The following is a 27,998-nucleotide window of genomic DNA, read 5'->3' as shown; positions in this document are numbered from 1 at the left end:
CTCACATGCTCCGGGAGGGCGATGCGGCTCCCCGCGTCCCGCTGAGCGAGGCCGCGCTGCACCCCGCCGGGGCTGCCCTGCGCAGGGCAGGGGGGGCTGCCTGCGCTCTGCGGTTGGCCTTTCCCCCCCCTCCCCCGCCACCGCCACTTCTGCCCTTGGGGTTTTTCCTATTTTATTTGCCTTTCTTTTATTTGGGTTTCTTTTATTTGGGTTTCTTTTGGTTTTATTTACCCCTCCGGGGAAAAAAAAAAAAAAAAAAAAAAGCCGCCGCTCCCTGCACCGACCCCCGCGGCGGGCTGGAGAGGCTGATGCGGCCGCTAAGGTAAGCGGGGGCGGGGGGCTGCGCGGGCCCCCCCCCTGGCCGCATGCTGCCCCCGGCTCCCTGCATGGCCCTTCCTCCGCGGGACCTGTTGAGGCTGTCGCTCCCGGTCCCCGGCTGCCTCCTCCCCCTCGAGCCGTTTTTATAAGAAACCTCGATTCTTCCCATTTTCTCTGCCCAGCTCGCTCCCTCTGTCCGGCTTGATACTAGCCTGGCGTGCATGCGGTTATTCATTTATCCTCCCTTCTGATGGTTGCCACTAAAAATGCACCCTGCTGGGCTAAGTCAATCGAATAATTCCTTGCGGACCACTGATGAGAACTGCAAATATCCTCCCCAATATTTTCCCCTTTCCGTTGGATAGCTCATCCCGGGGCTGATCGCGATTATCGAGACCGGAGTGCTGTGCTTGCAGAGACACAAAGCTTTCCCTTAACTCCCGTGGTTGCAAAGCGCTGGGGTGTTTGCAAGCTCCGAGTGAAGCGGGGGTGGGGGGGTGTAACAGCTGGACAGATGTGGGACATGGGCAGGGACGGCCACATCTGTGCGCAGGGAGAGGATGGGCAGTCTGGCCGGGGGGAGACTTTGCTCTTGATGAACTGAGTCCGTAAATAGCCCATAACCTCAGCCAGGAGCCGGGGGGGGGGGGGGGGGGGGCGCAGAATATAGCCCCCAGTCAGGACATTTCAGAGGCAGCAGCCAGAGCGGCCCCTGTCGAGGCTTGCTTCCACACTTGGGACCTGCACGTTGCCCTTCCTAAATATTATATAAATGTAAGTAAACCGGGCTGTGTTTGCAAGACAGGTGCTTTTTGTTGTGGTGGTGGTTGCAAGGCAGGAGATGAAAGTTTGGTGGTGTTTTGATGTGATTCTTGATTGCTGCCTGTTGGAGTAATTGCATCGCAATTGCTCAGAGGTAGAATCAATTTCCCCAAATTGAGATTTTAATGGGAGCTCGCAAGCTGCTGTTATGTCATGTGGTTTAAGGCGGCGTTGGATTGCATTTATTTTATAAACTGGATACCTTCGCAGACGGCGTAGGGATAACAGCACCACCCAGCGGGGCCGCAGTCCCAGTCCCAGTCCCAGTCCCAGTCCCAGTCCCAGTCCAGACCCAGCTCCAGTCCCAGCCCCAGCGCCAGCTCAGCCCACCCCCAGCTCCAGCCCCTGTCCCAGTCCCAGCCCTAGCCGAGCCCCGCCGGGCACACCCAGGAGGACTCCCGGTGCCACCTCCAAACTGCTCTCCCTCCACAAAAACTCCCAGTCTCATTTGTTGAAATACCTATAGAGGTGCTGGATTAAAGTTGTTTGGGTTTGGGATTTTTTTTCCCCATAAGAAGGCATGCCTCTTTCTCAGATAATAAGGAAAAAGTTTTAAATCAGCTGATGGAACTGTCACTTAGTGTTTCATGACCGAGAGCACAGGAAAGGCGTCCTGCGGTGGGTTGTATTTCTGGCCACTGCTGTCAGGAATTGACAGAAGGGGACCTGGGAAAGGTGCTTGGGCTTCACAGAGCTTTTTCCATAGGATCCTTCAAACACCCCTTTCTCAAAGGGCTGAAGATGTAGATTTGGAAACACTCGATGCCATTTCCCACCTATAAATGAGATCCAGGAGATGTCCTTAGCTGACCTGTAGGTTAGAAGAGGGGGGAATTAGGGAGCTATGTTTGCACTTTCTCAAGATACCAGTAGTGTTTAAGAGCAGCAGCAAAAGACTGCCCCATTACACAGACCGAATTCTGTCTCTGCTGACGAACACCCGGTTCTCTGCAATTCTTCTGTGCTGTTCATTTTTTGGCAGTTCAGATTTATCCATCTTTTCTGCTGAGCTGACATTTGGCCATTTGAACTTGCTCTTGGGAACCTCCCAGCCCACCTTTTTTTTTTAGAGGGCAGCCCAGATGTGAAGAAGATACACTAAAGCGATATTGCTTGATATTTATCCCAAAGAGGAGATTGGGCCAGGAAGACCAGCTCCCTGCAGAGAACTAAATACACAGATGGCGAATTCCAGCCAGCCCTCCAAACACTGCCGAACAAGGGGTGGTTACATGCTCCTATGTGTAGGAGACAGGCCTCACCCCACGGGGCTTTGCAAGCAAGGGAAAGAGAGAGTCACGAATGAATGCCACCACTCAAGAAAAGTTGATGTGATGAACTCTATTTGCCTGAAAATATCCCTGCTTGTTTTGCTTTCTGTCATGGGTGAGACTGGAAGTTTTCCACCAGCCCATCTTCCCTTCCCCTTGTCCAGCCTGGGTGGTTGTGAGCATTTAGAGGTGACTTTTATGCCTGTGAGCTTGGAGCACGCATATCGAAGAGAGAGCCTACAGCAGGGATACTCAGAGCTACTTCAGTTGGGGCTGCTGTTAATCTGTGGATGCAAAGATGCAGGTCAACAAAGCATTCTTACTATTTTATTTATTAGTGTTACAAAGCTATATTTTATTCCACCTTCAACCCATTGGCCTCTTTTTACACAGCCAGATTGGTGAGTCTAATGTTCACAGGGGCAGCTGTGGGGAGGTGGATTAGCTAAACCAGCAAACTCTTCTCTGCACTTTGCTGTGCAGGAGTGGGTTGGTCTTCAAAGCCCAGCTCGGTGCCATCACCTCCGCCTGCCCCATTCAGTTACTGCAAAAGTTCAGTGCAGGGCACTAAAGAGACCTTGGGGGGACCCTTTCCATCAGCAGCTCTACCAGGCGTTGTACTGGAAGGCAACAGGTTAGGAGGGAAGGGGGGTTAGGCGCATATTTGGCAGATTCGAGGTGCACAGCTCAGGGAGAGCATCTGCTTGTGCTGTCAGCCAGGGAAACTGTAAAATGATAAAAAAATTTGAATGATGAGTAAAAGGAAGGTCTTTAAAATGAACTGCAGCATTTTCCAGTATTGCAAACATCAGAGGTGTGGCTGTTACTGCAGAAAGATGAAGGGGTTTTTTTGGTTTTTCATCTTGTTCAGAGGTTTTTTTCTTTAGTAAGGGAACTGTTCAGAGCACAGGTATTCAGTTTTACTTCCACAAACCTTTTGGGATCAGTTGTCAAACCTCCCCAGACAATAGTTTGGGGGTTTCCGCTCCAAACTTCCTTTCTTCCTCCTTTAGCGAGTGATTTGCTTTTTGCTGCTCACCCCAAACACATATCATTGCAGAACATTTCAGGATTAGCTTCCTGCACGGGTGATCACAGGTTACCCCAGCCAGGCCATGAGCAGTGTTCATTAAACGTCTCGTCCTGAGGCAGAGCAGGCAAAGGCACGTGCTGAAGCTGTGCGGAGACACTTGCGTGAAGAGTGGCCACGCAGAAAGTTCACGGGAGAGTCAGGAGCAGACCAGGAGCCCTGACATCCATTCCTCTAACTACTAGTTACAGTCCTCGGAAATACCCATGTTTACTATTTTAGCCATATAATTACAGGTAGTGAATAATTCCATTAGGAAGGCTGTAAGGGGAGGTATCATCTGTAAACCTTAGGGTTCAAATTAGACACATTCATTCAGCCCCGTTGAAGCCCACAACCATGCCCAGTGTGACGCAGGTCAGAGAAAAGTAAAGTTCAGATGAGTGATCCCAGCTGAGTTTCCCCTGGGAACTGGGAATCTTCCTGCTCATATTGCAAACACCTCGGAGAATGCTATCAGCTAACCCCAGCTGTGATTTGCATGTCACCCCTCCGTAATGACACCAAACATGAGAATCAACGTGTATGTGACCACGGAGGTGCCTTTGCCCCCGGAGTTGAGCCTCTGCACAGCGTAACTCCGCTGTGCCTCAGAGGTGTTTGCATTTTAGCGGTGGGTGGTTTCCCACATACTGTTTGCAAAGAGCATCGGGCTCGGTGCTGCCTAAACAGGGACACCCGGCCAGCCTTCGAGAAGGAAAGAAGCTGGGAAAAACGCGGTTGCTCCTCCAAGCCTAGATATCTCCATCAGGCAAGGCAGAGATCTGATTTTACACAGCCTGTGATTCAGTAAGCAATTTAAAGTCCAGGTCTTTGATTCGGCTAATCAGAAAGGTGAAGGTTATTTGAAAAGCGTGGAAGGGGGAGCAGGATTTCAGAAACACACCTTATTTGGGGCCTTTTCCTGCTCTGCAGTTACGGTTTGGACACATCTGTTGTTTTCTCCAGTGAAATCCGCTGCTTTGATCGGTGCCAAAAACAGCAATCCCATTTGCAATGCATGATGCAACTGAGCAAAATCAAGGAGAAATTTTTACAAGCTGGAGCCAGGGGCATCGGACCGTTGCCTTATGGCAGCGCAGTTTTCGCTACACCAAAGGCAGAAGCTCCAACACGGGCCTTATTTTAAAAATAATGCTTCAAACTGGATTCCAGTCTATTGTCAGCTTGCCCCAAAATGGCAATACCAAAGTGGCTCTTCAGGTCAAACAATCAAGCCAGCCTTGCAGCAGCTATTTAGCAGCCGGATTTTAAAAGTTCGTAATTCAGATGTTTTTTTGAGTTAAAAATAAATAGATCATGATCTATGTCATCAGCCAGGATAATAGCAGAAGTGATGTTTTTCAGACTGAAATAAAAGCAAAAGTTGCATTGCGAGAGGACAGAGCGAGAGCAAGAGGAAGGGATCTGGGGTCTGAAATCCCATCCCCTGGATCTTTCCCCCCTGCCTGGGCTCTTCCCAGCTCATGGACCCTCTCCCTCCTCCCCTCAGGCTCCTTCCAGCCTCCCCAGGCCCCTTCCAGCTCCAGCTGCCTACACATCCCATCAGCAGGCGTTTCTTCTTGGGTGGTAGCAGCAGCTGGCAGGGTTTGGACATATTTGCCCCTGTTTGACATCCCCCACAAAAAGGTGCTTGGAGTAGGCATTCTTCCCACACTGCCTTTGCTACAGGTCTGGATCCGGCCTGCCAGCTTTCATCTCCTGCCCAGCCAGCCCGGTCTGGCAGCTCTTCTGCACACAGGGCTCCTTCTGACTTTAGTGGACATCATCTGAGTGCAGCTGTAGGAGGATCGGGACCAAGACAGATCTCCAGTCAAGCAGGCAAAGCCTCAGGATTTTTGGATCCCATCTGGGTCCCAGATGGAAAAGCTTCAGCATTTTAATTCCTTTTACAGCCTGGATTAAGCTCCAGTGAAGCTCCTTCATTTGGAGGCAAGGGGGCTCAAACCCCGCAAGGAGAACTAAATAGGTATTAATAGATATCTTTGCTTCTTCAATATTTACTCCCATCTCTTCTTCCTCACCTCGTCTTCAGTGGGATATTTGTTGTAGCTGAATCACAGATTCAGTCTGCGACAGGGAGGAGATCACAAACTCTTACTGGAGACTTCAAGATACCATCACTCCAAAAAAGCATCCTTAAGGGTGTTTGTGAGGTGGAAGAGAAGGGGGTTTCCAAGAACAACTAGAAGCAAAGTCAAGGATCATCCCTGGCCTATACCAAGCTGCAGGAGAAAAGACCCATTATTAAAGGGCATTTACAGAGGTGGGAGAAGGGTTGTATAAAACAACCAGCATGCTTTTATCCTTTGTATAAGATCCCCAAGAAAAAGGAGATGAAACATGAGGATGGCAAGGGGGCACTCAGTCAAAGGAGGGCTAATGATCTAAAACAGGGAAGTTAAAGCATATTAATTAAAGTGTATTACACCCGTGGGCACTCTCATTCAGAAGTGAAGTTGTCTTAGTTCACTGTGGCTAAAACACCCTTCAAGGGAAATTTTAAATAGATCCAAGTGGGCTGCTAAGGGGATGCCTCCCTCGTGGCCTAGCCCTTTCCTGGGTGGAACAGACCCCTGGGATGGTGGGGCTGCAGATCCATTCTGCTCACCTCCTCACGCTGTGGCATTGCGGGAGGTGGAAAAGAGCAGAATTTTGAAGCCCAGCAGGCCAATGCTTGTGTGCTTCAAGCTGCCGCTCCATCTACATGGCCCACGAGCAGGGAGGGTGCCTCCCAGGACTGCCATCTGCCCAAAGGGTCTCTAAGGGGTGCTTGCAAAGTGAGACCCCCAGCGCAACTGTACCAACACAATCGGTGAGACTTTCCCCCAGCGAAAACTGAATGTCCAGGTGTCCAGGTCTATACGCGGGCTGGTGGTGCAGACTAGGCTGTGGTGGAGGTCCTCAGAGAGCATAGGTACATACTAGTCCTCGCCATCAGTCCTCAGCGGGCTGGCAGCTGGATCCAGGGACCCCCGACAGTCGTCCCCCTCTCCGAGGAGTGTCGGTCTAATGATAAGGATCTGTGAGACTTGCTGTTTCTGAGTCATCTGGGCTTACTTCACCGCTGCCAGCGCTGGTACAGGTGAATGACCTGGAAAGGTTGTGAAACGCTCACACCTACCGCACAGCCAGGGCTGGGGCGACATGGAGGAGCTCCGTGTGCTGGGGGGGGCCATGCCCCCGCGGGCCTGGGACCGCAGCATCGTTCTTGCAGTTCCTGCCCTGCACGAGCTGCCTAGCGTCTCCCTGCCTCAGTTTCCCCCCTCTGCCGTACAACGGCCTTTTTGCCCTAAACTGCTTAATTTGGGGGAAATCCAAAGTGCTCTTGTTAGGCCCGTGGGAAAGAGGCAGGGAGGGCACGCCGGGTGCCAAGACCCCAAGGGGGTGGGAGGAAGCCCCTCTCCCGAACTGCGACCGAGCTGCGCTAAATGACAGAGGGGAGACAGGGCGAAATCTCAGCCCTTTCCGCAGCCCATCCTGCGTGGGACCCCCGCCACCCCCCCCCCGATCCCCCCCCCGACCCCCCCTTCCCCATAGGTCACGGGAGGGTTTGATGGCTCGACCCACAGCAATAACCCCCCTCGCCCGGGTCTCCCAGGCTCTTTCTTCCCCTGTCCCTCCCATGGCTGCGGTGCTCGGCGCTCGTTCCTCCGCCCCTTCCACGCCGCCGGAGGAGCATGGCCGGGGAGGCGGGCGGCCGCGCTCCGGAGTGGAGGAGGCGCAGGGAGAGGATGCAGACATTGGAAGGCAGCCGGGATGATTGATGGTTTGGGCTGTTTTGTAATGGGAGGGGAAGGAGAGGAGGAGGAGGAGGAGAAGGAGAAAAAGTCTGTGTAATCTTTCAGTGCGGAGGCCACCGGAGCCCGGAGCTGGGGCCGCCCGTCCCTGCATCGCTCCACGGAGCCATGTGGGGCTTTTGATTTTTTATTTTTTTTCCAATTCTTTCTTTCGATTGATTTATTTTTCCCTTTTGTTTTTTCTCTTCCTCTCTTCCCTTCTCCTTTTTTTTTTTTTTTTTTTTTTTTCCTTTTTAAACTCTTCTTCCAGGGAGAGGATAGTGGTTAAAGCTCGAGCTGGATGGATGGGTATGGGGAGAGGGGCAGGATCCACAGCCCTGGGACTTTTCCAAATCCTCCCTGTCTTTCTCTGCATCTTCCCTTCAGGTAAGGAACAGCCTCTTTATTTTGAAGAATTTTTTCCTGTATTTCTCGCAGCCCTTGGATAGCCGCCTCGGTTCCCCCTGTCTCGGGGCCTCTTTCTCTCTCCCTCTCTTTGCAGCAGTTTGCCACATGTTTAAAAGAAGCAAGTGGGGCTCGGTTTCGCTGTGTCCCGTCCCCCCTTACTCCCTTTTCCCCAGGCAGTTGCGGTGGGTGTTTTTCCTTGACCTCATCTTCTTTGTCTCCCTGCTGCCTCATCCCACAAGGAAGGAGATGGTCGAAATCAAAGCAATCCCCGGCGAAGGCAGCCGGGGGTTGTTTCTGACAGCGTCAGGCAGGTTACGTTGTTCTCCCGTTCCCGGGTGTGCTCTGTGCCTTGAAAAGAAGGGGCCGGGGGACGACGACGACCCCCCACATGAACACCCCAGATGCCAAATGTCTGCCCTTGAGTGCGAGGGGGGGGGGGGCGCTCCGAGCCCCCCCCCCCGGGAAGGGAAGAGCCAGAGAGCGGTTGCGGATGGGCTAAAGGGGCGGCGTTGCATTGCGATTTCGGGAAGGTGGGGTGTCCGGGGGGGTGGCACGGCCCCACGGAGCGGGGAGCACGGCCCCGGGGCTCACCTGGGCCGGGCAGCGCGGCGGGCGGCGGAGGATGCGCGGGCGGCGCGGAGCGGGCTCCCCCTCCTCCCCGCTGCCCCCCCCCCAGGCCTCGGGCTGGGCTTTTTTGGGCTCAGCACCATTATTTCCTTGGAAAACTTGCTCCGGCCGGACCGGGAGCTGGTGTGCTGTCCGAAGGCGGGATGGCAACCAAATGGTGCCGCAAGCATCGGCTCCCCCGGCCGAGCCCGAGCCCGCCGGCCCTTCCCCGCGCCCCCCCGGCCGCTCGCACCTATTGCCGGTCTCTGCCTCCCCCCTCCCCAGCCCCAGTTTGTTTGTATTGTGTCAGAAAAGGAGAGAATTTCAGAATTACAGCTGAAAACGCCATCTGTTTCCAATGAATCCCCCATAGTTTTTCACAATGTTTTTGGCAGATCTCTGCCTGCAAATTCCTTCAAGCCCCGAGTGCTTGTTTTTGTTGGGGGAGGGGAAACCCAGTCCACAGAGGCGGATTTGTTCCTTCCAAAACTCTCCAGTTTCTTTACCTCCCTTTTTTTTTTCTCATTTGCAAGGCGGGGGGGGGGGGGGGGAGGAGAGAAAGCAGGAGGAGGAAAAGCTCTAACGCTTAAATCTCCCCGTTTATCTTTTTAGTTGAGTAAAACTTTCCTTTTCTGTTTAATTTATTAATTTTTAAAGCACCTCTGCCTTTCTTTTGCATAACTGTAGGTGAAGCAGTCTTGCACACACATGTAGTAAATAAATAAATAACTGCTTTACGCCCTTCCTCCCCCCTTTGCCCTCTTAGCCCTATTGCAGGAAAGCGAGCCTTTTCAGCGCTGCCCTTAGCACTGAGGTGTCCCTCCGGACCCCACTTCTCCCCGGGGACTTCCCAGCAGGCTGAAAGCTGAACCCCCTGTTTTTTCTGGAAACTCTGGAACTGCTCCCATATGTGTTGCTTAACGCCCTTTTCGGAGCGGTTGAGCTGCAAAGCGTTGAGGCTGTGAGATTTACGGTGCAAGAAAGAACTTGATAGGAGATCTGGCTGGCTGCTTTGTTTGATTCTCCCTTCAGCAGTCAAATAAGGTGCAAAGAACTGGCAGAACGAGGCGATCCAGAGCCCGCGGGAGCAGGGCGCAGGCGGAGATGGTGCTCCCCGTGCGCAGGGCTGGGAGCATGCCGGGGGCTGTCGTTGAAAGCTTTTTGGGGTGGGAAGTTAGGAAAAAGGGGGGGATTTATTCCCTGGCATATCCTTTGCCCCTTTTTCCCTGTGCTTCCTGGGAATTTGTGGGTTCCCAGCAGGTTCCCAGCCCTGAGGAAGCTTCGCACCCCTCCTGACAGCCCCGGGTGAGCGGGGCCACCGGAGGCTGCCCAAGCGGGTGCTCAGCGTGTCAGGTCGGTGCCTTGCCGAGTCCTGCCCTATTTATTTATTTGCTTAACCCCCACCCCCTACGCACACACCCCGGGCTGGATTCCCGCTTGTGCTGCTCTCACACCGATGGCTTCACCCCACTGCCTCCTGGGCGGCCCCCCCCCATCGAGCACCCTCAGGCCGAGAGCACTGCTTGGGTCCCCTCTGCGTGGGTCGCCCCGGCGGGGGTCAGGGTGACCACTGAGCATGGGCCAGCTGGGGAAGGAGGTTTGGGCAGAGCAGGCCACTGCTGACAGTTTCCCTGGCAGAAGTCCTGCTCGGGGCTTGTGCCGAGGCCCAGCATCGGATGCTCACGGGTGCTCTCCCCTCCCAGCTGGGACCCTGACTTCCCGGGGTGCTCAGCTGACCCCTGCCTGTGCCTCCCAGTACAGGCTGTGCTGAGTTTTCTTGCAAATCCTTTTGTATCCTTTTGTACTTTCAAAATCTGGCCCTGGGTGTTTTGTCCCAGACGTCAAGCTTCGCTCTCTCCCTCGTACTGCACTTTGCTTTGGGATTTCCAGTTTGTCTTTGGCTCTGCTGTTTTGGCTGTAACACACTCCTGCCTCCGAAAAAAATTGGGATTTTCTGCCCTTGGTCCATCCAGGCAATGAGGCTGATTCCAGATAAGGATCCGTCCCTACTGGAGGTGTATTGGATCGGTTGATAAATGGCTTTTGTCTCAGCTGCAGGGAGGGACTTGATCGCAGCATTAAGCCGAAATTGAGAAGGGGAGCTTAGAGGCTGTTAAAACAACACCTCCCCAATGCTGCAAACGGGGAGCCGAGCTGGGGGCCGGGGAAGGTGGCGGCAGGGGAGGAGCGCGCCTGTGCGGGATGTTGTCAGGGCAGAGAAGAAGGGAGGGATTCAAACGTAAACCTGGAAATATTTTGGCTTCCCTGTTCTGTTGCTTGCTCGGAGCCCGTCTCGTACTTAGAACAGGGAGTTCTCTGCCATTGCCAGCAAGGCTTGTTGTGGGGCTGGAAGGAGACGCCTTGTTTTTAACGCAGGTGGGGTGGATATGTTACTTTTTTCAACAGAAACTCCTGAAATTCCTAGCCCTTGGTTACTGGGAATGGGGGGATATTAAGAGTGACTTTGGGTTTATCATGGCAGCAGCTGAGGTTTCCTTCTTTGTGGCCCGAACAGCTGTGCCGAGTCGGATGTGCACATGAAAGTGCTCACAGGGCTGGGCAGCCATAAAAACTTCCTAACCTGGGGGCTCTGCTCGATCAATGCACCAGCCTGCTGTCCCTGGAGAGCCGGGCTGCAGCACTGGATCAGGCCCCAGCGACAATGAGTTTTGTGGTCTTTCTTCTGGCTCCCTGATGGGCACATCCCATAAAGCAACTGTAGGCTCCAGCAGGGCGATGCATGGCCCAAGTGACCCCCTCCTCAGTCCATCAGTCCTTAGGGAGACCCCCCAGCCAAGCCCTACAGCTCCCGAAGGATGAGTGCTAGCAGGACAGCAAAGAAGGTCAAAAACAAGAGGGTTTGATCCATCTAGATGGGTTTGATTGTGTTTGATTTGCTTTTCCCATTGGAGCAGACACCAAACTTGGAATAAGGAGGAGCGTGGGAACCCAGGACCAAAAGAGCATCAGGGTCCCAGGTGGTTTGGAGGGGGCCGGGGTAAACTCAGGGATGCTGCAGACCAGGAGTGATGTGTGCTGGGGCGATGGGGAAGGGTTTCTGGGGAGGATGGGGGATGCTCAGAAATGCAGCTGTGGTAGGGCAGGTGAGGGGTGCCCTGGGCTTTTTCTGGCTGTGCTGGCAAATCCTGTCTTGATGCTGCAGATCAGGAGCAAGCTGTGCAGGCAGGGCCCTGCCTGGCCGTGCACAGCACCCGGAGTGCACTTATAAGAGGAGAGCCCCTAAATGCCTTTAAAAGCTTTGTACCCTGCACTTGGCAACTACTGGGATGAAAAGAAGAGGATATTTATTCTCTTGTCCGTGTGCTCTCAAAATAACAGGGCGTTCGATTGTAGCCTCAAGATTGCTTTGCACTCAAGTGCAGCCCGGCTGAGTAAATCACTGCTTCACCAGCTGAAATTCCTGCAGCAAGGGGGAGAATTGAATTATGGCCAACTGCAAAACCAGATGCCATCCCCTTGATGAAGTCATCGGGCTCTTACTGCGGAGAACAAGCTGGCTCCTACACACACGCAGCCCTCGTAGGCACAGACTGAGCCGCTCTGTCTAACGGCCTGGCCATGGTGCGCGGGGCAGCTGGAGGCTGGCATCCCTGCAGATGCGAGAACAGCAAGTCCTTCAGGGTGGAGCACCAGAAGGGTGTCAAGTCCCACTTTCCGCTGCATGAGCATCCAGGGGAGTTTGGCCATTTAATTCCCAGCAAGCAGGGAATTCCTATCCCTGCATATATGGGGGTTTTATGGGCCAGGCAGAGATCAAGCTTCACTTGAGCCCAAAGTATTTTCTCCTCCCTCGGTTTCCTCTCCTTCCTGGACAGCTGTTGACTTTGGTCCCCAAAGCCCTAGTAATGATCTGTGGCATTTTGGGTTTTGGACAAGCTACCTTTTTTCTTGCCGTGTGACACACTCCAGACAGCCCTTTCTGAGATGACGAGGCCGTGCAGCAGGACATTTTAGGGACGGATCCTGGCTCTGGGCTTTGCCAGCCCGCAGTGATGTGAGAGCACCACTGTGCTGGGGATGGGAGGGTGGGGAGCAGTGGGACTGGGGAGGTGGGCTCCAGTTAGAAAGTTACTTGTTCTCTTAAAATTAAAACCTGAGTCCAGAGGGGCCATCAGTCAGATACATTTAAAAATAAATAAACCTCAGAAGGTCTGTGGCTGTGAAGGAGGAACAGATATTGTGGCTTCCATGGAGCACGAGTGATGGGGAGCGACTCTGGTGCCAGGTGGGAGCCCAGCCTGCAGGAGGGGATCCACTAGATCCCCTGCATCCCCGGGTGCAGGTCCAGCATCAGTCAGGTGTCCGCGTGGGTTTTAGGTGGGCTCGTGGGGCTGTTGACTGCCAGCCGGGCAGCTGCCACCCCACGCCCTGTGCGCAAACCAACGCCTCCGATTGAGATGCCGCAATTTTTTGGCAGGCGTTTAATTGTATAAATTTGCCTCATCCAGATTTATGTGCTCCGGGCTTTTCTCCATCTCCTCGTTTCGTGTCTCATTTACCTCTGTGTTTGAAGGGTTGAAATTTCACAAGAGCACGGCAGGGATGATTATTCCTAGAGGGAATCCACACCTGTGAGCAGAAAGCGTTTCCCTGCCAGCCCCGCCACGGCCTGGGTGAGGGGGAGGAGGGCGAGGGACCCACTGCCACACCTGGGGGGCCCCCGGGCGCTGGTGGGTGGCAGCCGTGCCTTCAAAGGCACCCTGGGAAAACAGCTTCGGCGTGGGGAGAATGATGTCTGCTGGAAACCCGAAACACTTGGCAATGGGGGTGGCTGGTGGAGGTGGCCTTGTTTGGGTACCGCTGCTTCCGAGGGACGGGACATGGGTGGTGTTGGCTGGGGGAGGAAGCTGAGGGTGATGCTTCAGGCAGGGGATGAAAGAGTGAATCCACCTCTCTTCCCACTGGGCTCGTCTTGGGTGAAACCCTTCACATCCTCAGTGTCCTCATTGTAAAGTGGACCACTCCCCTCAAGGAGATTTACCAGCTCTTGAGAACTGTTGGTGAAAGCGGCTGGGCGCTCCCCAGCTGGGAGTCAGGTGTGCAGCTCCAGCACTGCTTTCCAGCCCACGGCACACCATGGCGGGGAGCCAGCTTCGTTAGCATCCTTCTGCAGATGGAGAATCAGAGGAGATGGCTTCCCTCCCTCCTCATCCTCCATCCACCAGCTTGTGGTGGAGCAAAACCTGCATCGTCTGAACCATCCACCAGTGCTGCTTCCTCCGAGCAGGTGAAAGCTCAATGGTTGCGGCAAAAGCAATGCTGAAGCTGCAATCCCGGGATGAAGTTTTAAGAGCAAAGTCTGTAAACGCTGGTTCCCCCTTTCGTCCCATCATGCCTCCTGAACTTCCCAAGCTTTGCCGATCATTCTCAGAGTAGCATTGCCAGCCACTTATGGCCCCAGCTACGAGCTCAATGGTTGATGCCCTCTACAATGGTGTCTGCTCACCCTTCTCCCTGCATGGGGATGTTGAGGTGAGTCTGGAGGAGCAATGCTGGCCGGGGGAGGCTGGGCAGAGATGCATTCGCCCCTGCTAAGCATGCTGGGTCAGTGGTAAGCTGAGTCTCTGAACCAAAAGAGCTGACTAAGTGACAGGAACAATCAAGGGCTCCGTCGGCAGCATCCAAGGGTTCATGCTGTTGACGGTGAAGACACTGACTCTGCTTTTTTCCTGCCTGTGCTTGCCCTGTGTCTCCACGATGCCTGGAGAGGAAAGTTGAGGGGCCATGAACTGGGCACGGAGGACAAAAGGGAGTTGGCCATGGCAGGTCTTCCAGATGCGTTAGTGATTGACCCGGGTTGAAATGAGAAAACTCCTTCTGTGTCCCTTTTTTGACTTAAAGAAATTGGGGAAAGCCTTTCCCCAGCATCCTCTTGAGCAAGACAAGGACTGGGTTAAAAGAAGCTGCATGGATTGGGGTGTGCTCTCGGATACATCTAGAGTCACTCTGTCAGTACGTCCTTTGCCTGGATTTAATGCGTCTGCTGCTTTTGCCAGTGGAAGAGAGCACAAAAGCCAGGTCCCAGCGTGGAAGGTGGCCCCTCCGAGCCAACCTCCCCATGCACGCCCTTGCAAAATATGAGCTCCAGCTCTTTAAGAGAGTCAGGTTTATTTTTCTCCTTCAGTTCCCTCCTCCTGGTCCTCCCCCCACTTCAGTGCAACTGAAACCTGATCTAATCCCTTTGCACATGGGTAATTTATTGGTCTATTGGGCTTTTCTTGATGGCAAATTGCATTGTCTTTCTTCCTGGGTTGAGGCTTTGGAGCAGTTTGCTGCATTCCTGCAGCTCTTTTCTCAGGGCTGATCTTTCACACCCCCTCTGAGCACAGTCAAATCAGTTTTATTGGGCCTCTTTGTTATGCAAACAAGGCAATAATAACCAGGCTATTATTCTGCAAGATTGTGCTTGATTAACAGTTCAAAGGAGGTCGCTGGAAGAGCCCGGCGCACAAATCCTTTCACGAAGCTTGGGTCAGGTGGCCCTTGGGTCTTCCTCACCCCACGGTGCCCTGTGGGGCTGCAGGAGAGCTGCCCCTGCCCACAACACCCCATCCCAGGAGAGCTGCCCCTGCCCACGACACCCCATCCATCAGGGCTGCGGGCGGCACCGATGGGCTCGTTTCTCTCCCTGTTGTGATGAGGCGCCAGTTGATGCGTGTCGTAAAATAGAATCATAGACTGGTTTGGGTTGGAAGGGACCTTTAAAGGTCATCTAGTGCAACACCCCCTGCAGCGAACAGGGACATCTTCCACTAGATCAGGTTGCTCAGAGCCCCGTACAACCTGATCTTGAATGTTTCCAGTGATGGGGCAGCTACTACCTCTCTGGACAACCTGTGCCAGTGTTTCACCACCCTCACTGTAAAAAATTTCTTCCTTATATCTAGTCTCACAGCCCGCACGGGCACCAAGATGTGGGACCAGCATGACTGGCATGTGGGGTGGCTCGTGTAGACTTCCCCGCAGGGACGTGGACAGCGTGAGTGGTTGGACTCAAAGGGCTGATGTCTTTCATCCTCTCTGGTTTTGCTTTGGACTCCTGAAATCTTGCTGGAAGGGATCTTGTCAGCCAGTTTTTTGAGGAGCTATGTGATTTTTTTAACTCTTTTGGGGTCATTTTGGTACTGGTGGTGACCACTCTCCACCCGGGAGCTGAGCAGCCCACATCTCCTTGAAGCTGCAAGATGTTGCTGGTATTTAGCACCTCCAAGAATTGTGCCTTTCCTATTCAGGTGTCAGCATAAATATGTTTATTTAGATTACTTAAATAAATATGTGTTTAGGAGCCTAAGCCTAGGTGCTCAGATCTGAGGCCAAAGGTAATTACGTTTTACTGTGTTCTCCGAAAAAGCCTTTTACTGCATGTGTGAGGCTTGCACATCTACACTTCAATCCATATATTTGGAAAGACACGGGATGATGTATTTGCATCACATGTGGGTGATGAAATACTTTCCAGCCCGTTAGTAACCAAGAGGATATTAAACAACATCTCTTAGCAGTGAATGCTTTAAAATTAACAGGTCTGGTTAACATGCACCCAAGAGTCTTAAAAGAATTGGCTTTTGCTTACTTAAATTAATTTCCAGTAATTCTCTTTGCTAGAGAAATTGCAGGAGAACAGATGAATTGTTGATTTTGTGCTAGTTTTCTGAAAGAGCGTGATTTGGGTAAATGAAATCCAGGTAACCCAACACCAGCTGAAGGGAAAATAGGGGGCACTGATAATTAAAAGGCTGTTAAAGTTAGATGTGTGCATATAATATATTTGAACACTTACTTTAACAGCGTGTAATATAATGTACCAATGATGAGGGCAGAGCAGCGGGACCTGGGTCGTGTGATACCCCAGGCCCCTGAGTATGTGTTTGGTGGACCACAGGATGCTCGCAGGATGGAGGACCAGTGCTTTGCAAACCGGGAGCTCTGGAAAAGGTCATGGCCAAACACCACATCTTGGTACCTGCCACAGTGCAATGCCCTGGCAAAAAGGTTGACCTCTGGAGAGCGGCGAGCGTGTGTCCTACATCGATATCACCCATCAGGGTGGTCGGTTTTTCAGGAAACAAGCCTGCAAGGAGAGGGGGGTCTGATGGTCGGGCTGGGCAAACACCTTCCAGTGAGAACTTAAAAGTGCAAACCGTTTACCTTATCTATAGGACTGACAAGTTACTTGATTGCAGAGTGTAAATATCTTTGTGGGAAACATACTGGTTACTAACGGACCTTTTACAGCTTTGGAGAAAATCGCTGGTTCTTTTTATGTCCTTACAATGAAGTCAGATAAAATCCACTTAGAACCAAGACCCGCGTTTTGTAAAGGTGATAAACTCCTGAAACAGCCCGCCAGGGAAAAGGGTGGCTTTTCAGACCACAGAAGTCCTCATAGGAGGTATACCTGAACAAAAGTGGGGCACCGGGCTATGCGGGGGGGGGGGGGCGCTGTCTTAATGCAGGCAATTTAAGGATTTCTGGCTTTAAACTTTCCGAAACCGTTGGTTTCAAGATACCAAAGGAAATTTTATTCCTGGTTTGAGTGGCACCAAGCCCTTGAACAAAGAAGATCATGGGGAGGTTGGGAGGTGGCTGGACTACCAGGGCTTGAAGTCACCTGTCCCCCAGGATGAAGGACCCTTTGTGATGGACAAGGGTGGTGGCATCACCCAGACCCGAGGGTGTCTCAGAGATCCCAGGAGAGCCTTGCTGGGTTCCTGCTTGAGAGGGGTTTGTTTCCGTGCTAAGTCATCTGTGGTTGAAAAACAGATCCATTGTGAGTCAATGGAAAATAGATTATGCAAAATTGAATAAACATCATTTCTTGGCCTGGGTACAAATGAGCCTGCACCACTGTGCCAAAGCTGCAGTCAGAGGGGACGAGGCAAGTAGTGCTTGTCGGGAGGGGGAGAGGGTCGTGTTTGCTTTCCTCCACAGCCTTTATCGGCAGTGGTCCCTTCCCAGTAGTGCGAGGGATTTGCCAAACCCAGTGGCCACTGGTGTGCTTGGAGAAATGTCTAAGGGAAAGCCCAGGCATGAGCAGCCGGGGAGAGCATGTGGCCCCACTCGCGCACTGCCGCTGTGGCTGCAGCACCTGGCTTTGGAAATCTGGCCTTATATGGGGCCCTGAGCGAAAGAGCAAAAAGGGGATTGGTGCCAAAACTGGAGCGATAACATCTTAAAAGAACAGCGCTCCCCCTTCAGGCCCAGGGAGGAAGGAGATGGGCTTCCCTGCCCTCGGTTTTGTTGGTTTTTTTTTTAACTCAGTACCTTATAAAGTCATGAGTGACCCTGGGGCAGTGCGGCAGCGAGGGATGCTTGGCACGGGGATGTGTTCAGCGCTGAATTTTAGGGGGCTGTTTTGCAGCAGCCCGCTCTGTCCACAGGCTGCCACAGCTCATGCCGGCATCTCCTGATCCAAGCGAACGAAGGATGTCCTTAAAGAGCAACAGGCTATGGCTTTATTGCTACTAAAAGGTCCCATCTACACAGCAGCTGAAGGGCTGGAGCAGCCTGGGCTCTGCAAGCTGCTTGCTGGACGGGCTGCTTTGCACAGTGCATCCCGGTGCCTTACCGAGCTGTCAGGTGAAGCGGGGTGTGTGGGTCCTGCATGTCTGGGGATGTGTCCTCCAGCTCCTCCCAGGGCTGTGCTGGCAAGTCTGTCTGCAGTGACAGCGCGTTCGGCTGCATGCAACCTCAAGGCATCCTCAGGCTGTACATTAGCATAACTACTAGGAGAGCAATGGTTTTAATTGCTTGATGCCACAACTGTTTGTGATAACCGGCAATGGTGGCACTGGTCACAATGCTGCGTGCTTTTTTGACTCCTACCTTCCACCAGGAGGGTCCTGGGGGACCTGCAAAGCTATGCTCGCAGTCTCTTGTCAGAAGGAGTCAGATGCAATTTCCTTATTTTCCACCCTGATAAACCCACACCATGAGCGTCTCGCCCCGAAATGCCCCTGCTTGCATTCCCCATGCCAGCAAACTCACTTGCTCCTGTCACTCCAACTGTGCTACTGTGTGCAATTGCCTTGCATTAAATACCATCCCTTACTTGTCCCTCTGAGTCTAGGCACTGTGCTAGCTATAGCATATTCCAACAGTCGTGTTTGAATGTATAGCCTCCAGAGCCAAGGCAGGCGGTGCTGGGGAGCCAGGCTTTTCTGTGTGCTGGTAACAAGACATCATTTGCCTCACATCTCTCATCTAGGAGAAACACCAAGCAATACACGCCATTGCAAGCCAGCTGGCTGTGATGGGAAGCCCCATTTTGATAAGCAAAATGTTTTTGGTGGAAAACCACACTCTTGGGGTGGAAAAGAAAGGGATATGAAATAATAAATATTTTTAAATCTGACCCATATATGCAAAAGGCTTAGCAGAAACATGAGCCTACGTCCCAGGTCAAAAGTTTATTATCTCACCTCTGGTCAATGATGAGTTAAAGGCTTTCCACAGTGCTTCTTGCAAGTTTAAATGGGATGCTGCCAAGATGAAACAGCTCCTGGGCTCTCAGCTCCTGGATTTTTTAGTGCTGTTGCTAGCATCTGAGTTTATTAAACATGAATTTTAAAACTGTGAGGAACCTGTCACCATTTCCTATTTGCACTTCACCCTTCTTGGAAAGGGAGAGGAGACAGGCTTGTTTCTTAAAGCTGGACTGCTTAGTGTTTTATAGCCTTGGTCTCCCTTTCTGATTTTCCAGCACCAACTATGTTTAGGTTTCCAGCACTGCGATGTTTAAAACTAAAACATACTGTTTTCCCTGAAACAATACTGGGGTTTGTAACTTTCTTTTTAAACAAATCTGAAATGGTTTTGGCACAGATGCCTTGCCAGCCTCCTTCTAAACAAACCCCGAGACAGGAATATACGTGTGTGCCTGCAAGAGGCACCATGAAGGCATCTGGAAATGGCGGGGCTTGTCCTGCTGCCTTTTGTGCCTGAGCCCATCCTGTCTCCAAGCCCTCCAAGGGTGTTGATTAAGAGGAGAGGAAGGAAAACACCATGAATTTTAAGTGGTGTGAGCCTGGGTTCACCCAGCAAGACTCCAAATTGGCACAGGCAGAGCAGTGACTGTGTGATGTTCAGCGATGGCCATGTGCTTTTTGCACAGCTGCTTTCAAGTCTGCTCCAGGGAAGGCACACTGCCCCAGGGAGCAGACATTGGGGGGGGGCGGGGGGAGCGGGTAGGGGAGCAGGATCTGAATTTTTTTTGCCTCCCTCTGCCTTGCCAGCAAGCACCGGGGCTCCGGCTGAGCCCGACAAAGGCCCTGCTACCTTTGGCTTCGCCTCCGCGTGGGCAATGCAAGGCGGGTGCGAAGGGGAGGCGGGTGCTCGGCTGGCATCCCCGCACCCTGCCACACCGGTTTTTCTCCTCCACCTTTTGTTCTCTCTCAGTGGGCCGTGGTGGGGAACGGGCTCCCAGGGCTGGGCAGAGCCACACAGCAGTCAAGAAAAAGGTGTTTTGGCTCCTGCTTCTTCTCAGGGTCATGGGGGCACTGACAAGCACTGTTCCCGGCACTGCTGCAGCCATGAGGATGGTGGGGTGGCCGCTGGCTCTGCTGCAGGGTTGGTCACGGCACAGATTCTGCTCTAACCTCTGCACGTCAACATGTGGCTGGGGCACAGTGGTCATGGCGGGGCTGGGTTTCCCCGTGCCCATGAAGGAGGAAAAGGAAGGCAGACAGATTTTTGCGCTGGTAGAGCTTGGTCTGGACACAACGCACAGTAATTCGTGCAACACAGAGCTTTGAATGTCAAACCCTAAAAAGGCATTAAAACCCCCATTGCATATCCCCCCACATTAATGATCCTCCCTTATCCCTGCTAATGAATATGTCTCATTCTTCCACACCCTGGTTTTCCCCCAGGAGCATTAATCTAAAGGCTGGATGCTCTTTCCCTTCTTGACTTAAATTGGGGCAGATCCTGTTGGTTTCTTTGGCTTTGATGCATGAGAGTTGGGTCATGTGAGATGGTCACATCTGGTAAGCAAGGCCCTGTCACGCGGTACAGCCAATGTCATGAGTTCGGGCTGCGGGAGGAGGACACCAGCCTCTTCCTGGGGGTAGCGTTGGATGTCCCACACGCAGGCACGCAAGCATTGACCATCTTGTGTTTGCCTCCCCTCCTGCAGTGACGTCTCCATGCAAGATTCTCAAGTGCAACTCTGAGTTCTGGGCGGCCACATCGGGCTCCCACCACCTGGGCACGGAGGAGGCTCCTGAATTTTGCACGGCGCTGCGTGCCTACGCGCACTGCACCCGCCGCACCGCCCGCACCTGCAGGGGCGACCTGGCCTACCACTCTGCTGTGCATGGCATAGACGATCTCATGGTGCAACACAACTGCTCCAAGGATGGTCCCACGTCCCAGCCCCGCCTCCGGACATTGCCCCCTGGGGACAGCCAGGAGCGCTCCGACAGCCCCGAAATCTGCCACTACGAGAAGAGCTTTCACAAACACTCGGCCGCTCCCAACTACACCCACTGTGGGCTCTTCGGGGACCCCCACCTCAGGACTTTCACAGACACTTTCCAAACCTGCAAGGTGCAAGGGGCTTGGCCGCTCATAGACAATAACTACCTGAACGTCCAGGTAACCAACACACCGGTGCTGCCTGGCTCCACAGCCACCGCCACCAGCAAGGTGAGCCTCAGGCATGTCCCCGTGAGGAGAGGTGGGCAAGGGCAGAGGTGCTTCCGAACAGCCTTTCTTTCTACCATCTTTCTCCTCCACCATTTGCACATCTCCATGGGGAGGGTGAGAGCGGGTGGGAGCTCCTCTGAATTTGACTGTTTGGCCCTGAACGTCAGACAGCTGTCCTTCCTTTGTCCCCACCTTCACTTAATGGGCTGTGGTTTCTTCCTGAGCACATCCAGCCCCATCAAGGTTAGCAGGCTGAGAAGCTGCAGCTCAGAGGGCCATCATGGCCAAGGTGGGGGATTGCAAATTAAGAGGGGTCCCACCTGGGGGACTCCAGGTTGCTGTGAACAGCCAGAACAGCCAGGAATGATGGTGGCATCTTTTGGGGGACACCCAAGGTCCAAGCAAACCCAGGACTGCCCTCCAGGGAGGTTCCAGCTTGCATGGAAAAGCCTGGAGGGAGCTGAGCTCTTCACACTGCCTTCCCCTCTGCCCAGGCTTGCAATTGTCTCTGTGGTTTGCAGCCAAGTCAAGGCATTTTGTGGGGCACAGTCTGTTCTGGAGGTGCTTTGACAGCCTAAATAAACATCCTGAAGCTACAAGGCAAACACTGAGAAAATCCAACTGAAATTGTGCTGCTGTGCTACAGCAGGACTTGTGTGGCATGGCCTCAGCTTCAGGAGAGACCTGGAGCTGATGAACTGTTACGTTGCTCCATGGTGCACAAGCTCTAAAGCTAACAGGCCACTTTTTGTGCCAAAAAAAGGGAGGCTCAGCAGGAGGCAATCTCTTGCTTTTGGAAGATGTCCTGTCCCATCGTGTCTGGGAGTTCTGCTTCTCCTTGCATGTGGGGAGAGGAGAGAAGCACTTGTAGGACAGGGACTGCTTCTCAGCTCTGGATATGACCTTCTTAACCTGAGCTGCAGCTGGCATTTTGGTTTTGATCTGTCCCTAGTAAACCTCCTTAAAGATTCTTAATGATGCTCTCAACTCCTTACCTACCAAAAGACATCAAAACCTGCTGAAGCTTGCGAGGAAGCTTGAGGAAAGTGGTCCTTAAGGACCCCTGGGACCTGCAATTGCTAGGCTGCATCCCAGGATCACGATCTTAATTGAGCCTTTTCACCCATTATCTGCCTCATGGGCTTGTGGTGAGGAGGGATTAGTCATGAGATCTGCAACATGAGCTGTGGAAAGCATTACTGGGTCATTGGTAGAGTACCATGTGCTGTTGAAAAGGATGGGAGCCTCTCGGTCCATGGGGCTCTTTATGTTTTTGCATGATGTTCTCTGGTCTATCCTTCTTCCTCCAGCCAGAGGCAGGGCTGGACCCAAAGGAGGTAGCAGGAGGTCCGTGCGTAGGGTAGTGCAGCCTGAAGCCCAGGGCATGGTGGTGCCTCATGACGTGGCTGAGGAGGGGATAGCAGGGCTGCTGTGGGGTGGGGAGCATCTGGGCACTCAGCAGAGGAGTGGGTGGGAGAGAGGGACATTGCCAGGGCTCTGGACAGCTCTGGGCTCCTCGCCAGCACTGCTGGGAGCAGAGGTACTGGGAGCCACCACCGTGCTCAGCCCAGTCCTTGGGGAGCCTTAGTTTTTCCCCTCATCCTGGGCCCTCGGGCGTACCTGCCCTGTAGCTGCTGGAGCCGTCTCCTCCAGCCCTGCCCCAATCTGGCCGGGTCTCAGTCTGCCAATTCATGGGGGACATGTGGCAGGAGGTACCCCTTACCGCTCCTCCCTCATGGAAAGAGGTGCAAGAGGAAGAGCAAGTCTGCAAGAGGTAAAAGAGGAAGCGTAGTTTGCATAGGAAGAAGAGCAAGTTACTCTTCCTCCCATGCAAACTCAACTCTTTCTCCTCCTCATCAAGCCTTCCCCCTCCAAAGCCAGGTCAGCAAGGGAAGAGCAAGCACTGTGAGGTTCTTCGTCCAGCAAGGGACCTGTGTTTGACCCCAGCCAAGGGTGGGGAGCCATGTTGGGCTCAGTCTATCAGCCCATATCACCCCTAGAAGGGCCTGCCTGCTCTAACATGCTGAACACATGTGTCTGCATGGTTGAGATGGAGCATGATGTGTTCTGGGGCCCAGAGGAGAAGACTCTGTTGGTCTGTGAGTGGCCAGGGAAAGGAAGAGGTCCAGCCCTTGGGATGTAAATGCCATGGGAGCCAGAGGAGAAGCTCCACCACCTCCAAGAGAGGCAGGGCTCATCCCCTTCTGCCATCTGCCAGGCCCTGGAGGCAAGACAGTGCTGCATGCGCGGGCATGCCGCCACAGGCCTGTGAGTAGTGATGCTCCACCCAGCTCCAGCTACAAGGGAGCTCCTGTGTTGGGCTTGGAGATAACAGCGCAGATCCAGGTGGTACGTTCAGTCCATCCTCTGGGTCTTGACTCCATACCTGGTGTCCTCATCCCTGTGCTGAAGCAGGATGGCCATGTCTGGGTGCCTAAAAGTTGGGGCAACTTCTTAGGATGAAGCACCTGCCCATGAGCTGAAGGCCATGCTTCTGGCCGGGCTAAGCAGACAGCTCCCTCGCCTCCCATGCTGCTCTTGTTGGTGGCTGTATGCTCTCAGGTGGTCATCACTGGTTGTAACCCTGTTCTTTTCTTTCCTCACCCACAGCTCACCATCATCTTCAAGAGCTTCCAGGAGTGTGTGGACCAGAAAGTGTACCAGGCAGAGATGGACGAGCTCCCCGCTGCCTTTGCTGATGGCTCCAAGAATGGTGGGGACAAACACGGAGCCAACAGCCTGAAGATCACTGAAAAGGTATCGGGCCAACACATCGAAATCCAGGCAAAATACATTGGCACCACCATCGTGGTGAGGCAGGTGGGCCGGTACCTCACCTTCGCTGTGCGCATGCCGGAGGAGGTGGTCAATGCCGTGGAGGACCGGGACAGTCAGGGCCTCTACCTGTGCCTCCGCGGTTGTCCGCTCAACCAACAGATTGACTTCCAGACCATCCGCTCGGCTCAGGCCACAGAGGGTCGTGCTCGTAGGAAGGGGCCCAGCCTGCCTGCCCCCCCCGAGGCCTTCACGTACGAAACGGCCACAGCCAAGTGCAGGGAAAAGCTGCCTGTGGAGGACCTCTATTTTCAGTCCTGCGTCTTCGACCTCCTCACCACAGGGGACGTCAACTTCATGCTGGCTGCTTACTATGCCTTTGAGGACGTGAAGATGCTTCACTCCAACAAAGACAAGCTGCACCTCTATGAAAGGACACGGGACCTGGCCCCGGGCAACATGGCTCCCTCAGAGACCAACCCCGCCCTCTGGGTAGCACTGCTGTGTTTGAGTCAGTGTTGGCTGTGCTTGTTATAGAGGTTTGCTCCTTCGCACCATGGAGAGCGGGGAAAGGGGAGCAGGAGAGAACCAGGCATGAGATGGCGGTGCTGGACAGTGGGAGGTTGGATATCAGAGCCACGTGTTGTCCTCAGACCTCAGCCCCTCTCTTTCGCACCAGGTCCTCCGCCTTCCCAGCCTTTGCCTGGGAGGAACATGCTGCCAATGGGACCAGTCAGGAGTTTTTGCTGGACTGTACCTTGTCTGGACCTTCCTTACCTCCCACTCTTCTCCTCTTCCTCCTCCCACTAGCGTGGGTGCCAAGGAGCCCTCACCTCCTTGTAGCTCTCCCCCAGGTCCCAAAAATGACATGGTGACTGTGACATTGGCGTGCATGAACATGGCTTTATCTTCAGAGAGCAGAGCCTGTGAGGAGGGCACAGAGCAGCGAGACAGGGCCAAGCCTGGCCAGGACAACAGGGCTGGGCTTTCTGCTCGCCAGGGCCTTGCTCCTCTTTTGGGGCATGTCCCGCTCTGCCCGCAGCCCCGTTGTTGCAGAAAGTAGCGCAAGGGGCTGAAATGGTGGGGAAGGGTCCCGTGCTTGCCCAGCTGCCGGTGCCAGGCATCTTCTGGGTGGAAGGAGGACACATTCCTCAAGCCCCGGCTTGTGTTTGCTGTGGTTCAAAGGGCATCTCCTATTTTAGCCAGTTCATTCGGCTGATTCACTTTTTATTTGTGGCTCCTTGTCTCTGCCCAGACCCACCGAGGACTCCTGATGGCAACAGGAGAAACCTGGCCAGTATTCAAGCGGTTTCTGCAACTTCTGCCCAGCGTTGGATGAGTTCTTCACACCATTTGCTCTCCGGTCCCCTAAAACCGGCAGCAGGGAGGCTGCTCAGTGGGAGACCCGATCCACACCTCCCTCCAGCCCTGCACCCGCTTGCCTGCCTGCGGCTCGGCCAGGCCCTGGGATAGAGCAGGAGCATCGCGCTCTGTTTGTTTGCTGCTAGGTCTCTGCTCCGCTCCTCATCCTGGGGCCACGACTTGCAACCCCATTGCGGACCAGTTGCACCTTAAGAATCGGAAATGGGGCAATGTTAGAAATCCAGCCAGGAGATGGGATGCAGCAGAGGACCCCCCAGCTGCCTCCATATGTCTGTTCCCTGCCTCAAAACCAAGGATAATCTCCTTCCCCCACCACATAGTGCTGCCCATCTCCTCCTCTCCATGTTCCTCTGTGGTTCACCTCATCGTTCACCGAACAAACAGCAAGACCACCTTTGGTCTGCATCTTGGAGACCTCCTGATGGGTTTCCCCTCCTTTCCTCACGGGGAAGTTCCCAGAAACAAGCCCCAAAACACGTGTTACTCTTGGGGGCACCTCCTGCTCTCAGGGGAGGTCTCTGGGCATGACGAGACAAGCTAGCACCAAAAGAGGTGGGAACAGGCTACTTCTGGCAATCTGAACTGGTGCCTAGAGGCAGCCTGGTGTAAATATTCAATGTGACTATTCATTGTGTCCTAACAGCTCTAGAGCTCCATTTGTAAAGCAGCAGAGAAATGCAAAATTGTGTCAATGGATGTAATTTATATTGTCTCTTTAATATATAGAGCCCTGGCATTGATCTCATGTGACTGTACAGATGAAGAGATGTACTTGGTTTTTAAATGTTTAAGGAAAGAAAAGAAACAAAAGATGTGTTTACTACTTTGCTCCTTGCTTTGTTTGCTGGTGCCCCAGGTATTCTGTTTAGGGAGACTTTGAAATAAGGATATCACATTTTGGAGGCACTGAGGAGAGCAACCACTGGACCGCGACACAGGACAGTTTAGTTTCCCAATGCACTAATTGCTCAGCTAGGCTGATTTGGACTTCTTGTCTCCTTTGGTCAAGGAAGAACCAAGTTTTTGTCTTCCCTAGAAATCAAAAATGCAAGTTTGAAAGCCAAAATTTGTCACTGGGTCAGAGGAAACATTTGTTTCTTGCTGCGTTACCCCATAGGTAACAGCAGCTGCGCAAGGCATCCCTCAGAAGACACAGTGCTTCTTGAAAGCAGTCTTAGCTGGCCAAGCCACAGTGTGCCGACAAGTCAATACTTCCCTTAAGACCTCCCTTTCCTATAAAGTGATCACCCTACGGCATGGTGCACTGTGGTTTAGGGGTAATTTCCAGCCAAGGAAAGTCTATTTGATTATGGCGTGGCTCAGTCCCACTGTCCAGGTGAGCACTCCAGTGGTGGCCAGCTGTTGTACGGTGGCTGGGGTATCCCTATTTTAGAAGCAAACAGTGAAGCACTTTATTTTGGTTGTGTTTGACCCAGTTCTGGTTAAAGGTGAAGTGTGGCCAAGAAAGACCCGATACTTGGAAACAAAAAAAAAAACGTAGGCAAAGGGGGGGGTGTTACAAGAAGGCCCCCCCCCCCCCCTCCTCCCTGAGTTGAGACCCACGGGAGTGTCACCGCGTGTATATACTGTAAATTATTTATTGAGAGAAACGCAAGTAAAGTTTGAGGTTTTTTGACAATAAATGAGTGGGGTCTTGTTTTGTTCCCAGTGTGTTGGATGGTGCTGATCGCCACGCAGGACACAAATGCAGCCCCATTTCTGCATTCACTCAAAAGCAGCTTTCTTCCACCTGTAACGCAGGGACCCTTTGAGAGCTCATTTCTGTCCTAAATTCTCCTGAGAATTTCACTCTGGTGTTAATCTATAGCCAAATGAGAAAAATAAAAAGGGGTGGGGGTAGAAAATACAGATGATAAACTATTGGAGCTGAGCCTCGCTGGGAAAGGAGACGTGCAGCAATGGAGTCCAGGTGGATACCATCGACCTTCTTCCGCTCACCCCAGTAGCTGGGATGTGCACCCCGATAATTTCCCCTTTTGATGATCTCGCCTTTCTTGGGCATTGCTCTTGGCCCCGTTTGGGTCTGTTACTGCCCTCTAACGAGGGAAACTAAAACTGCAACTTTTTTTTGTTAATTTTCCTTTCTTGAAAAGCTGACTGACTCCTTGCCCCAGCAGTTGGGGCCAGAGAGATGCTGAGGCCGGGCAGGACACCAGCACCAACTGAAAACATACATTATTTGGGCAAATCCATGCAAAGACACCCAACACCAGAGATGCGAGACCCAACCTCCCCCTCCTTCAGAGCCCTGAAGAAGGGGCAGCTTTCAGAAAGAGCCAAACCCACTCCTCCCACCACCACTTGCAGCAGCTCACAAGAGCTCGGCTTTAGCTGAATCTGCAAAGTCGCATAAAAACTGGACGAGCGTCTCCCTCGCTCACTGCCCTGCCAGGAGGTCACCAACGGTCCCCTGCTCCTCAGCCTTGGGCAGCGAGCAGGCAGCAGGAGCACACCTGCATCTCCTGGTGGGACAAAGTGCTGATGGAAGGCCATGGTGACCCCTGCGTGACCAGGGTGCCCCGTCCTCGTTAATCGCGCGTGGCACCGAAGCTTCCCCGGGAGGGGCGTGGGGAAGGCACGGGCCATGCAGGGACACCAGGGCACGGGAGCAGTGCTGGCAGCAGTGACCCCACGGCATCTCTGAGAGGTTCAAATTGCTCTCGGGATCACACTCCACGGGCGGTGAGGGTACAGCCCCAGCCTCTGTGGGCAGCCCCGGGCCGGGGGGGGGGGGTGTCCAAGGTCCGGTCCCATCCTACCCCTCTGTCTGAAGCACATCATCCCGTGGTGGATGGCTGCTCCAGTGCCACAGGCTGGTGTCTCAGGCAGGGTTTCAAGCCCCGTTCCCCCGGCCTC

At 53.3% G+C, this 27,998-nt stretch overlaps 1 protein-coding gene across 3 annotated transcripts; it reads left to right on the top strand.

Annotated features, from left to right (window-relative positions):
- On the top strand, positions 1 to 26,764 carry RGMA (repulsive guidance molecule BMP co-receptor a). 3 transcript variants are annotated; one of them, XM_030015810.1, is made up of 4 exons: positions 1 to 322; positions 7,552 to 7,667; positions 20,452 to 20,963; positions 23,574 to 26,764. In XM_030015810.1, the coding sequence occupies exons 1-4, from the start codon at positions 6 to 8 to the stop codon at positions 24,273 to 24,275; spliced, it is 1,647 nt and encodes a 548-aa protein (XP_029871670.1). In that variant the 5' UTR covers positions 1 to 5; the 3' UTR covers positions 24,276 to 26,764. The 3 variants fall into 3 exon arrangements, with proteins under 3 accessions (XP_029871670.1, XP_040979814.1, XP_029871671.1); XM_041123880.1 differs by lacking the exon at positions 1 to 322 and adding an exon at positions 1,072 to 1,092; XM_030015811.2 differs by lacking the exon at positions 1 to 322 and adding an exon at positions 7,253 to 7,270.
- Positions 26,765 to 27,998: the final 1,234 nt, after the last annotated feature.

The sequence above is a fragment of the Aquila chrysaetos genome, chromosome 5 (assembly GCF_900496995.4).
Source record: "Aquila chrysaetos chrysaetos chromosome 5, bAquChr1.4, whole genome shotgun sequence".
In the NCBI taxonomy this organism is placed as follows: Eukaryota; Metazoa; Chordata; class Aves; order Accipitriformes; family Accipitridae; genus Aquila; species Aquila chrysaetos.
This window is presented reverse-complemented; position numbering and strand designations above follow the sequence as displayed.

Coding starts and splice junctions, on each gene's coding strand:
- RGMA (XM_030015810.1), top strand. CDS start 6: ATGCTCCGGGAGGGCGATGCGGCTCCCCGCGTCCCGCTGAGCGAGGCC. Junction 323..7,551: donor AGGCTGATGCGGCCGCTAAG/GTAAGCGGGGGC, acceptor CTCTTCTTCCAG/GGAGAGGATAGTGGTTAAAG. Junction 20,964..23,573: donor CAGCCACCGCCACCAGCAAG/GTGAGCCTCAGG, acceptor CCTCACCCACAG/CTCACCATCATCTTCAAGAG.